Below are 13,931 nucleotides of genomic sequence, written 5' to 3'. Positions count from 1 at the left end.
GAGTCACTCACATGCTACAGAGGTTTGACATTTTAATTAGGAATTAAAGTAGCTTCCAGGTTTCACACATCTAGAAGCTTCATATTTTGTTAAAATCGTGTCTATGAAGATCAGGATGAATGAGGTATCATGATTAAATGTACTGTTGAAAACCTGGATGATCTACTGCTGATGAAGTTAAACTGATGTAAATACTTTCTCCATATAGGCTATATGGATATCAGTTTAACGTTAAAGGAAAGGCAATATATCAAATTAAGAAAACAACGTTTTGTCTTAGATAACACTGATAACCAGTACTGATGAGAAGAGAGTGTCATATTCTTGAATTATATGGAGCATGAAAAGGAAAAGTGGTGTGGTTTCTTCATGCAATACTCTTTTCTAACCCCTATTTCCATAAAATAAACTACAATGTGAAGGAAATACCTAGATGATATAAGGGTAGTTCTAGGATGTCTTCCCTACCTGAAGGTATTTTTTTTTATTGTAAATTCACTAGCAGAAGACAGACCAGAGTGGAAACGGCTCCTCTCAATGAAACAATACCATTTGACAGAGTCAGCAGGAAGGCAGATTTAGTAACCAGCAGCTTCAGGCTGCTTTTAGAAGAATTTCCACAGGTTTCAATGACTGAAAATGCATAGTTAGTCCCCAGCAGTTTGAGAGGTGAAATATTTACATTCTCAAACTCTGTTGTGAAAAGCAGTGACTTTAGAGTTGCTCTCAGATTAAGGCCAAGTAAACTGGCAGGGAGATCAGACATCAGAGTGAAGTGCTGCAGCACTCCAGCAGTGAGTCTGAATTCAAAAAAGGAACAGGAAAAGAGCCTTAAGCGTCTCTACTGAGGTGGAATATCCTGACCAGCAGATACCCAAGCATAAAAATCTTTAAGGTACCAAGAACTCAAACACTGAAAACATTATTTTTAGATTGCTTCATCATGGTTTGTTATAACTAAGACTAACTCCTGGCAAGAACCCGTCATCCCTTGGTAGCAATTTCAGCATCGTGGGTTGTTTAGACTCTTATCCACTAAGAATTCTGCCTATGGGATTTCACATCAGGCAAAATGTTATATCACAAAGACAGGACACCTGTTAATTAAGGGAGAGGTGAAACCTGAGCAAAGGACCAGGAATTCTTACTTGTGGCTATAACCTCAGGGAATTCTAGTGGTTACGTTTCTTCATCCAGAAACTATAGCTAATACTCATTTTACAAGGATGTCAAAGACAAATTACAAAGGATTTTCAAATATTAAATAGCCTTAAGTATTATGACCATTTCCAAGTGGTGAAAAGAATCAAATCCTTTTTTAAAAAAGGAGAAGTGGACATGAGAACAGTTTTTAATCCTTTACTACCTAAAAAAAAAATGATAATTAAGATAAAAATAACCACTGAGACAGTAATTTTGGAAGTGAAGAGTGATTCTAAGTGCTCAACAAAGGTGCTTGATTTTAAGAACATAAGAACGGCCATACTGGGTCAAATCAAAGGTCCATTTAGCCCAGTATCCTGTGTTCCAACAGTGGTCAATGCCAGGTGCCCCAGAGAGAATGAACAGAACAGATAATCAAGTGATCCATCCCCTGTCACCCATTCCCAGCTTCTGGTCAACAGACGCTAATAGCCATTGATGGACCTATCGTCCATGAATTTATCTAGTTCTTTTTTGAGCCCTGTTAAAGTCTTGGCCTTCATAACATCCTCTGGCAAGGAGTTCCACAGGTTGACTGTCCATTGTGTGAAAAAAACCTTCCTTTTGTTTGTTTTAAACCTGCTGCCTATTAATTTCATTTGGTGGCCCATTGTTTGTGTGTTGTGAGAAGGAGTAAATAACACTTCCTTATTTACTTCCTCCACACCAGTCATGGTTGTATAGACCTCTATCATATCCCCCCCAGTCTCTCTCTTCCAAGCTAAAAAGTCCCAGTTTTATTAATCTCTCCTCATACGTCACCCGTTCTATACCCCTAATCATTTTTGTTGCCCTTTTCTGAACCTTTTCCAAGTCCAATATATCTTTTTGAGACAAGGCGACCACATCTGCATGCAGTATTCAAGATGTGGGCGTACCACAGATTTATATAGAGAGGCAATATGATATTTTCTATCTTATCTATCTCTTTCTCAATGATTCCCAACATTATGTTCACTTTTTTGACCACCACCGCACATTGAGTGGATGTCTGAGAGCTATCCACAATGACACCAAGATCTTTCTTGAGTGGTAACAGCTAATTTAGACGCCATCATTTTGTATGTATAGTTGGGATTATGTTTTCCAATGTGCATTACCTTGCATTTATCAACAGTGAATTTCATGTGCCATTCTGCTGCCCAGTCACCCAGTTCTGAGAGATCCTTTTGTAGCTCTCTGCAGTTTGCCTGGGTCTTAACTATCTTAAGTAGTTTTATATCTGCAGACTTTGCCACCTCACTGTTGACCCCTTTTTCCAGATCTTTGATGAATATGTTGAAAAGGACTGGGCCCAGTACAGACTCCTGGGGGACACCACTATTTAATGGGCAAAGCACCCACTACCTGGAAAGAAAAAGTCAAGCCCTTTAGCATGGCTCACATTGAGCACCCAAAATTGATAGTCAGCTATGACACTGCCCCACAGTTGAAACTACAGAGTTGTGACTAGCAGAGTACACTAAAGCGCTGCACTGTAACCCCTGCCAGCATGTGGATCCTGTGGGCGTGAACTAAAAGGTTCCTAGTTCTCATTACTGTCGTCCTCTTCAAAAGGTACACTCTGCTTTGGTGCACACTGCTATTCACACCCCCAGTCTCAATTGTGAGGCAGTGTAGAGATAGCTTTGATCTCAATGTATTAAAAAACAGAGCTGCTTGTTACAGTATGTGTGTTTTCACTTTAAGTGCATAAGATCTGTCCAAATCTGATTTTAAAGCTTTAGCCTGATTTTTTATGTACACTGATTACTGAGTGTGTAAGATTTATTTGTTAATTTAATCAGAAATTAAAACAATGTTTTATACACATCGCAGTGTGAACTTCTAATTTATGCCGTGTTATCATTCCGTACAGACACTAATGCTCCCAAACAAAAAGGCAGGGGAAGCCTGCACACTCCCTTGAAAAATCTACGAAATCCTCATAACACAATTGACTGAAGAGATCAGAATAATTCATTGCAAGAGCATCTCTTATTTTATTTCTTTGCTTTAAGAAAACAGAGGTCATTCTCAGCTGTTAATAGTAAAATGTCCATTTCTGGCTTGAGAACAGATCATCACTGGTTCACAGCATTGTATTTTTAATCAGCTATACCCACTCCTTCACTAAGCATCTGATATTATGACAATGGTATCAATTTAATGTCCTCTTAGAAGCAGGAGGAAAAGCAGCTACAAATTTCTACAGTAATTTTTTGTTAGCTGAAGAAAAAAGCAAACAAAATTCTACCTTTAGAAAGACATATCCCAATCAATTAAGATCATATTACTATATAATTCAACTCTTGGCAGAATGTATCATCCACCAGATAAGAATGAAACCAAGCAATTGAGACTATTTAATTTTTAGTATTTTCATGGTTTTTAAACCTACTGTAGTCTTCATTTGGCAGGAATGCCTTTTCTTTTTTGATACAGGGCATTATGAACTATTTATAAACGACTGATGCTAGTAGAACTAAATGTGCATAGAGAGGGCTGAACAAATGTGCAATAAGGAACCAACGCTATCATACCACCAAAACAGGGAAGTGTTACTTTTAAGTTTGACAAAACAGACTGTGGATACAAGACCACAAATCTGTTCCCACACTGTGGCAATATACAAATGGCTTTAACACAGATTTGCTCTAACCACTCAATAGTATACAAATGCATACATTTAGACCACTATCTCTATTTCGAATCACCATTAATCTCATAGTGTCTTTTCACATACACACACAGGAACTACATACAAATCAGATCTGTGAAAGAGATTCACATGTTAAGACTTATCCTACACCTTTGATGCTTCACTTGAACCCCCCCTCTTACTAACCCAGCTCCCCAGGACTTACTCTAAGATTTGAAGTTCATTTAGTCCTCAACCTCCCTTTCTCAAAAATGTTTATTGTCTTGCCAGAATCAGGGCTCCCTCAAGCACTGCCCAAAAAATTAAGCCCACTATGACAAAACTTAGCTCTGAGCTAGGGACAGCTTTGTCGTCACTGGAAATATCTTTAAAATTCATTCTCCTGCAGCTAGAAACAGGTGCTTTGCTTTTGGAAAGGGGAGATTGCCAGCTTTCCAAATAGATATACATGTCCAGACCTGCGACAGCCCCAAGCTGTCAGACTTTAGAGTCCTTACATTAAGTCTTAAAAATCTTTTGGTTTATATTTATTAGATTTCTGGGGTTTGGGTTTTTTTTAAACCAGCTCAAAGCACTACACAACTTGAGACATAGTAACTAAGGCATAATGATATGCATGCAAATGAAACATTGCCCAGAATTTTTTTACCCTCAGAAAAGTCTATCAGAGTGTCTCAAAAACATGGCAGGATATTATTAGGTAATGTGGTATCAAGATTTTACTGTCACTTGTTTGGGTTGATCTGCATTGCATGCTCATTTTTTCAATGATAAACATGTGCAATGTCCACACCCATCTCATGCAGCTAGAACCGGCTAGAACCTTTGCACTATATTACATCGATTGGCATTCACCTGCACTGCTTCCTTTAACATTTATTCACGTTGTGACATGGTTTAACAGCACTTTATAAACATATACAGCAGATGATCTTTAGACATCTTATTTAAATAACAACCCAGCCCCAGCTCAAGATTTGACAGTATTTCAGTACAAAGTTCCATGGCTACAGAAGTGTTTAAATTATTCAGTATGGTAAGAGAAGCAGCAGCAGCTCAAGTAATGACAGCAATCCAGCCCAAAAATAGAGTGTGGAGCATGAGTAGCACTGCAGGCAAACTACACTTCATTTAAATAGGATTCTTAAACATGAAGTACACTTGCATGCACATGGGTTTCTCTCCACTAGTTAAAGAAGTCAGCCCAGAACCCGTATTTGCAACCATACATATCTCAAGCAATTTTAGTAGCACATTCAATATCCAATTTGAAGAGCCACATAGCATTTGGGCAAGTTATTCCATATACCTGGGAAACAGGTTAGAGTCTTCTCCTTCCGTGAACTTTGGTTCAGTGACCTCTGCCATTTGATTTCAAGGTTTCAATACCTCAGGCAAAAAAATTTTCATAATACTTGTCAGCAAAGAAACCTCAGGAGGTAAAGATAATATCAGACAGCTTTCTAATGTTGCTGCTGACTCACAGCAAGCTCTTGCATTAAACCAGTGTTTTCTCAACCTGTTTTCATTTCCAGGCCCCTAAAAAATTTCCAATGGAGGTGTGGACCCCTTTGGAAATCCTAGACATAGTTTGCAGATCACAGGTTGAAAACTGCTGCACTAAAGCAGTGGTTCTCAACTAGAGGTACATGTACCCCTGGGGTACACAGAGGCCTTCCACTGACTACATCAACTCATCTAGAGATTTACCTAGGTTTGCAACAGGCTACGTAAAAAGCACTAGCAAAGTCAGTACAAATTACAATTTCATACAGAGCTGGTTTATGCTGCTCTATATGAAATGACAATATTTGTATTCCAATTCATTTTATAATAGGGTAAATATGAAAAAAACCAAGCAATTTTTCAGTAATAGTGTGCTGTGACTTTTGTCTTTTTAGGTCTGATTTTCTAAGCAAGACAAATCAGATGCTTGAAAGGTCGAGAGCAACTGCACTGAAGAACAGGGTATCTAAAGACTAGTCAAAAATAAATCTTACACAAGACCAGTAACTTTTAACAGGGTGAGTACTGAGCAATTAAACAGTTCATACAAAGTTATAGTCTTACTTACTAAGACAACTGCCCTTCTTGCAAGCAATGTTTGCTCTTTTCCAGTTTGATTTCACGTATTTTCACCTAGTTATATGATCCCCATCACATTAGTCTAGACGCAATAAATCGACCCCCGAGCGCTTTCCCATCCACTCCTGTACTCCAGATGAGCGACAGGGGCAGGCAGAGTCGACGGGGGAGCGGCAGCAATCGACTCACTGTAATGAAGACACCACGATAAGTCAATCTAAGTACATCGACTTCAGCTACTTTATTCACATAGCTGAAGTTGCTTAACTTAGATCAATCCCACCCACCACGGTAGACCAGGCCTAAGTCCAGCACGTGTACAATTTTTTTTCCTGTAGTCAGCCTCTGGTCAACAGATTCACTGTTGCAGTGAAACCTATTTGTTATGGGAGGACACCCTGAACAGAAAGTAATCTCTTAATAAACTAAGTCCAACCTCATAGAAAGCTTAAAATATTATTATCCTTTTTGCTTAAGTGTGTGTGTTTAGGGAAAGTTAAACGAAAAAAATGAGAAGATTATGTTACAAGGTCTTCGTAGGCCTATAAGGAGGCACACATTAAGTATAGCAGCTTACATATGCCAGTTCTGATCTTGAAAAATGAGCTACCATTCAAATTGAATTTTTTATTAGCACATCAAAGTCAGGTTTTCTAAAAACTAAAAATATTGCACATTAGGACTGACTAGATGGAGAGGTGAAAAGGAAGCACAGAAATTGCTAATGCACTGTTGTGTTAATCATCACTTAGCCATGACCACATTTTCATAGGGAATGAGGGGGCACATGACAGATTGGAAGTTTAGCAGGAAGAATAGCAATAACTACGCTATCCGGGACAGGCTACTACCTCATTATGGTATACCAAGTAAAGTTTATTTTATGAGTAGGCAGGTGTTTACTTTGTGTCTTGCAGCTATGAATGCAATAATGTTAGTTTTCGAATTAGTAGCCACAGGAAACTAATGCAATTCCAACTCCAAGAACACACTTGTTTTTCCTTCTCTACCGTGTAGTCCCTATTTTTTTGTATTATTCTCACATCACACCTGGTGTTGATATACTAGAACTATTCCTGTTGCAGGACTATTAGTGGGCTCTCAAATCAAGGACAACAGAGCTAAAAGCAGCCATGTGGAGATGAGCTCACCAGCTTTAAGAGCCAAATTCCTTCATCCCCCCAATCCACCACCCCCCTCCAAAGGTTGCTTCAGATGCCACCTTTCAGGTCCACTGATCCACAAGTAGTAGGATGGGAGGTTTAAAGATGACCTGGCAAAAGAAAACTAAAATTGGGCTTCAACCTATTTTATACATTTTTTTTTTAAAGACTCTTTGCAGCTGCCCTTTTAAAAAAAAAACAAAAACAAAAAAAAAAAAAAACAAACAAAAAAAAAACAACCACCTACCTGCCCTCTCCCCTAAATTAGAAATTCAGGTCTTAGCTACTCTCAAACACAGATGTTATTTCTCTAGTCATATGAGCAATACAGAGGACAATTATTTTTAAGACAATCGCTAGAATTTAGTTGGTTACTTAATTCAGTAACCGTCATTCTGGAGACATTACATCTTTGAATCTTTTAGCTTTTGCATCCTTCCAATTAAAGGGAGAGAGATTCACACTGAACACTCTGGGTTACAGAGCAAGACCTTCACCAAATCTGAAGGCTATTCAATTAACATATCCAAAATTTTCAAGAAAAATACCCTTACCTTACCCCACCACCCCCCACAAAAAAAAAAAAAAGAAACCCTTTAGGCTTTCTATACATCCTAAAGAAGCAAATGAAGGGGGGAAAACACAGTTTATGTCCTTTCCAGATGTCAATTAAAGCTAATCTTTCAGCCCCAGTCCTTTAGTGTCTGAGTAAAAGCAGGTTTAACCCACCCCCTGCACACACTTGGTTCCTGACTGTCTCCAATACAGGGGAATCTATTCTGATCACCACCTGAAGCAGTGTTTTACCAAATTAGCCCCACCCAATACAGACTACTACAAATATTCACAATTAATAGTTGTGCTATATATAGCATTGGCAGGGGGAAATTTGGTAAAGGTGTGTTTGCAGAAGGATACGTTGAGGAAACAGTGTTGACGATTGTAGTAGCTGTATTATGGTAAACAGCGTGTTTGTGGATGAAGAATTAGAAATGATGTATTATAAAACACAAAACCTAGACTAAGTAACTTAAGCTGTCAGTTATGTTGTGTGCAGCAACCAGAAGTACCACAACAAAGTTTGGTGTAGTAGGTAATGATGGTTTAATTACAGACCAGAGATCGCTAAATGATGTCCTATAATACTGCCAAGAATTACTAAAATATTACTGATGCTAGATGCACCATTCGAAGGTTAAGCTTTCATAATCAAATGCTAGTTGGAACTGATAAAAGCAGGGGAGAGAAAGAACATGAAAACTGATCCAATTTCATTAATTATCTTTCACTTAATGGCATCAACATGCCTGCTGTAACACTCAGATATTGAATCTCAAATATTTTGGGCATCTCAGGATATATTTGATAAATTACTTAAAACAACCCTATTTTAAGTCACTGTACACAAAGAATACTACACATTACTTTCTTCAGTTACTGCTTGGGGTTTTGAAACATTTAAGAAATACTGATAGGTTAATTAAATCTCAAGTATAACAAATGAAAATTAGATCTCATTTTATACTTCAGTTAGTTAGGTGGTGTTTGAACTTGAAGACAGAGGCACAGACTTGTGCCAACATATATTAAATACAAAAACAACAAAATGTCCAAGTTTTAATTAAACAGTTTTTAAACAAAACATTTCCAAGCAGTGACAGAATACAAATATTGCAACTCTAAGAACCTAAAGTGAAACTGACATTATGGATTGTCATAACTCAGGCAAAGATATGCACAAGTTCACAAATATTAGCAAGATTTTTTGTAATGCTTTAACACTACCTTTGAGAATCATGTAAGGTAAGCAATTTACTATAATATAAGTTCAGTGAGGTGGCACGTTCGGTGATTGCCAAATACATTTACTTCTATAGGACTAAATACAACTCAAGGGCTCAATCAATGCAAAGAAATCACAACAAAAAAAATTATAAGTAATATGGGGTCGATGGTTGTAGCTGGCTGAGTTGCAAGGTATTTCAATAGTTTTTGTTCCAGCAGCTGCACTGACATAACCTACTGTATCATTTTTAAAAGGTATTAAAGTTAAAATAATAATGTCACAATAGCTTTTGAAATTATAGATTTACAGTACTTAATTTTGAAGGGATTTGTTAGATGAATGACATTTTTTACTTAGGGAGTTCTCAGAATGATGTATTTTTAATTCATTAAAATAAGCCTCACTCAATTATTAGATTTCAAATCTGCTCTAATCTGACTACATCAGAAATCCAGCAAATACAGTATTTGCAGAGGTTGTATCTGCTAAATTATACTCCATTTTAACCAAAATCTGTCATGCCATATATATCAGTTTTCCTGTAACTACCCCCAGACATTTCACATGACTACTAGTAACTATGGAGTTGTATACAAACCACAGCAAGTTATATAGTATATTCCCACTTTTTGTTTATTACTTACTCAAATATGTCAAACTTGCAAACTAATTTTAAAGACAACTTTCTTGGGGAAGGTCCCTTGGAGAATATACAAATATTTCATAAATATCACTACATTCAATGAAGCTCAGACCGAAGTGCAGATATTTGTTTCTTATATAACCAAAAGAAGCTGAGCTAATAGAGTATAGTAATCTTACATACTGTAGGAAATTACTGCAGATCTGATCAATTATCCTTGAAGATGTCTGTATCTTTTAAAGATAAGTGAACATGAATGAAAAGTGAGCTTGCTAACTTAAATGTTATAATCCAATGGTTGATTAAATAGAATGCTACACAAGATTCTCAGTTACCAGGAAAGCCTCCTGAACACAAGCATGATTTTAAAAGGTCTTTTTTTTCATTCATGTTTCTCATGAGTCAGTTTTACTGGTTTCCTGACTCACTGTCCTATGCAAGTTACACAGCTACAAAATGCTGTGAGAAATGTTTACTCATCAACTCCTAGACCCAGCTTTTGAAGAATGTCAGTATTGCCATGCATCGTCCTAGTTTTATTAGAAACCTCAATGATTTTCATATGAAGTGAGCCAGATATAGATAACATGGGATAAACAAGAATACATACATAAATCATATGCTATGTGGATAGCTATACACACAGTTTGATTTCACATTCCCTCTAGATGGATCAACAGATTAGCAGAAAAATTGATGCATTATAGAGACCCTCTTCTAATCTAAAATCCTGTTGGAAGGATGAATATGCACTTGTTTGTAGCAGAACATTCAGGACATCTTATCTACAGAAGATGAGGCATAACCTTCATAACTCATGTTACCTACCAATGAAAACATTCTGAAGCAGGGCATTTTCTCTCTCTGAGGGAGAAAAAAAAATTATAGTACTGACAAAAAAAGTGGTTGCTCGTGTTACATTCTTTCAACAACATATATTAATAGGTTTCCATTACCTTCAATGAAAAGTAGAGGAGAGGAATCAGAAACAGGATCAAACAGAATGGCAACCATATGCTATGATTTCAGGTAAGTTACAAGCACCACAAAGAAAACACAGCAATATGATGTGTTTGTTTGAACCCTTCCCCCTCCCCCATGCATCACTGGATCAAATTATGTCTCTTATCAAATTGGTCATTGTTGTCATTCTGTGTTTTGCTAGTCAACTCTATTATGCTATTCAAATGCTAACTCACTATGTAACTTTATATGTATGCCTCCACTCAAATTGTATTTCATAACACTCAGATGGGTAATCAAGTCTTTCAAATGACTGTGCCTCAACAGAATCTACTCCTATAAGGTTTTCATTATGGGTGCTTTAAAAAGACAATCAGACACGCAAGCTGAATGGTTTTAGCTAGATGTCAATTCCAAATGTTATTCTACTAACTTGATTTCTGCTTCAGATTAATGGTAGGACCACCATATATGTTAAAGCTACAGGTCATAATTCAGTAGGTCCCCTACAGTAAAGAGAATACTAAAGTTATTGCTAAAGTCTGTAATGACTGCCCTAAATTTGCTCCAGGTCATCAACTTTTGACCTTGATACAGTAGCTTCCTTATTTCATATACGGTTTTTTCTCCAATGCATCCCCATACAGCTGCATCACCACATCTAAGGAAAAGTTTCTTAGCTGAGTTTTCAGAAACAACAGACTTTTAATCATGCACATCTAAGATAGTTCAATATCCTACTCAGATATGTCCTTTAAATTTATGTGTATACACATCTATGAAATAAAACTGGTTCTCGCTACTGTGAAGACTCCACACCTATGTCCTTACACTGTACATACTGTTGTCTTATAAACCAGCCGAAGATCTTGCTTGCCCTTTAATACATCCAAATCAGAATTTATGGCATAAGGGTTTACTACACAAACAGAACAGAATGCCAAAGAAGTCCCTCCCAATGCAGGAAAGACTCATCCCTTAACCTAACAAGATCGCTATTCTCCCTATCCTGGCAGTAATCTGCAAGCACCTAGAAACTTGACTCCACAGTGCTCTGCTCCCCCGTCCCAAGCCTCAGCACAAATCAGCTTTAGCTAGGTGGGAGATCTACGCTGCTCCTCTACCCAGAAACAAACCCACTATCCCATGCGGAGAAGAGAGCGGTAAAGAAGAACCCAGCCCTGCCCTGGGCGTCGGCATCCACTGCACAGGACGGATCCAACCGGCCCCGCTCTTGCGCTTCAAAGCAGCCCACTCACCAATACAGCCTGCCTGCGGGGCAGCATCCACCAGCTCGGGACGCTGGTGCAGCTCCCCAAGCAGGGCAGCGTCCACACACAGGCACAGCCGGCAGAACCCCAGAGCAGCCCCCACCATGCACAGCAGCATCCACCCCTGCGGGCACTGCAGGCAAGGCCCTGGCGCGGTCCCATCCCAGCTCCCACACCCCACGCACGGCACGGCACGGCACGGCACGGCTCGGCTCGGCCCGGCGCCCTTACCCTCGATGGCGATGACATGCTCGCGGAGCTGGCCCTGCAGCGCCGGCTCGTCCACCCGCTCCAGCAGCTCGTAGACGGAATAGATGTTGGGGTGCACGGACTCGAAGCGCTGGATCTCGGCGCGGATGGCTGCCGAGTTGGCCAGCTGCTGCTGGTAGCTCATGGCGCGGCCGCTCGGCTCGGGTCCGCGCCGGCAGCGCTACCCCCTCCGCGCGGGCACAGGGGGCCGCCCGCTGTCACTTCATCGCGGGGGGCCCAGCCCCACGGCGGGGCGGATACCTGGCAGCGTTCTGAGCCCACGGCTCCCCCCGGCCCGGCCGGCGCTGTGGTGCCCGGTGGCCATGGCGGAGCAGCTCAGGGGGGAGGGGCCGCGCGCACCGGACAGAACACCTTGGCCGGCCGCCCGCTAAAGCTTACCTTCGCCTTTCTCGCGCGGGCCCACGCTAAGGGCAGATAGAGGGCCACGCCCCCGCATTGCGTCACCAGCGTCCCTGCTGCTAAGAACCCCTCCCTGTCCCCTGTGGCGCGGTTCCTAGGAGTTGTAGGCTCTGCCCGAGGTCCAACTGCCTTTACAGCCAGAACCGGAAAATGGGGGTGAGAATGGAGTATCAGTGCGGGGGACGGGCGGGGGGTGCGGGATAGAGCGGGAATCAGGCGGGAAGGGTTCAGGGGCGGGAAGGGAGAAGGGAAGGGGAGCAATGGGAGAATTAGTGGGAATGAGAAGGGTGAGGGATCGGGGAAAGGGGAAGGGAGACGAGGGAGAACGGGGGGCGGGAAGGGGCAGGATCGGGGGGTGGGAGCGGGAAGTGAAGGGGAGGAGATGATGAGGGGGGGAGGTGGGGCTAAATCGGTGTCTGCTGCCCTGTACCCCTCACTCCCCCCCTGAAGCCTGTTATGTTCACAGCCTAGGAAAGGAAAAGTTTGATAAAAACAGAAAAGGCTCTTCCCAGAAGGTTGCACCGCACCACTACTTTATTTCTTAAAATCCAGATCTGAACAAACGAGAACCAACGAACGGAAACAGACAAAGCAGACTGCTCCCTAAGCAGTGCTTCTGTATCCCGATGCTAACTTTTCCCAACGTAGCACTAAAAATTTCCCAAATCTGGTGAAAAATTCCCAGATAAAGTTTTTTACAGTCTTTCTGTATCTTAGGAAATTTCCCAAAACCTGGGAATTTGTGAGTAAAATGTTTCAACTTGGGAAACTGGGAATTTTCATTCAAACATTTTACTAAAAATTTCCCAGATTTTGGGAAATTTCCCAGGATATAGAAGCACTGTCCCTAAGGCAGAAAGGCACAACTTACCACACCTTGCTCTAGGCTAGCTCTTTGCATACTGGCTGCTTGCTGCTTTACCTACATCACATGCTTCCCTACAGAGACCCCAGCCTGCAAGCAGGACCAGGAAAACCTTTGAAATTTAAAGTGATAGCCCTCAATTTAACACAATTCTCAATACATCACTAGCCTCATCTCTATAGGGAACAGGGATCAAAGTCCATCTTGACTAATACATGGAGGATTGAACCAGGGACCTATAGAGCTAAAAGTATGAGTTACTAAAGCTTGAACTAAACATCCAAGCTGCTTTAACTTGTGATTGTAACAACTCATATCCTCTGTGGTCTGTGGATCACCACAAAGGGTGACTTGTAACATACACTCACCAGTGGGTTACACATTCTCAGTTCAAAGGGAAAAAACTATGTGAAACCATGCGGCGTGGGCTATCGTGATAGGCGGAAAGTCATCTCTTTAGCGGGAACCAGATTTTCTTTCCCTTTCCCCTTTTGCCTCCAAGTGTGAGTTGACACCAAATTGGAAAGCAACGCTGCCAAGAGTGCACGCATCTCATTGAGTGACCAGCCATATGGACTTGTGCTCCATCCCCACATGCCCCCCATTTCCTCTCTGGTCAGGACCTCACTCAGCTTGTCTCCT

General features: G+C 40.6%; 1 protein-coding gene across 6 annotated transcripts in view; it reads right to left on the bottom strand.

Annotated features, from left to right (window-relative positions):
• The window catches only part of AGAP1 (ArfGAP with GTPase domain, ankyrin repeat and PH domain 1), a 651,846-nt gene extending 639,606 nt beyond the window's left edge, over window positions 1-12,240 (bottom strand). For 3 of the 6 annotated variants that reach the window (XM_075069872.1, XM_075069873.1, XM_075069875.1), the window contains exon 1: window positions 11,987-12,240. In XM_075069872.1, the coding sequence (XP_074925973.1) occupies window positions 11,987-12,149 (163 nt within the window). In that variant the 5' untranslated portion in view covers window positions 12,150-12,240. The remainder of the gene's footprint in view (window positions 1-11,986) is intronic. The other 3 variants (XM_075069871.1, XM_075069876.1, XM_075069874.1) reach the window with 2 other exon arrangements.
• Between the last annotated feature and the right edge of the window lie 1,691 nt (window positions 12,241-13,931).

This window comes from Chelonoidis abingdonii, chromosome 10 (assembly GCF_003597395.2).
Source record: "Chelonoidis abingdonii isolate Lonesome George chromosome 10, CheloAbing_2.0, whole genome shotgun sequence".
In the NCBI taxonomy this organism is placed as follows: domain Eukaryota; kingdom Metazoa; phylum Chordata; order Testudines; family Testudinidae; genus Chelonoidis; species Chelonoidis abingdonii.
This window is presented reverse-complemented; position numbering and strand designations above follow the sequence as displayed.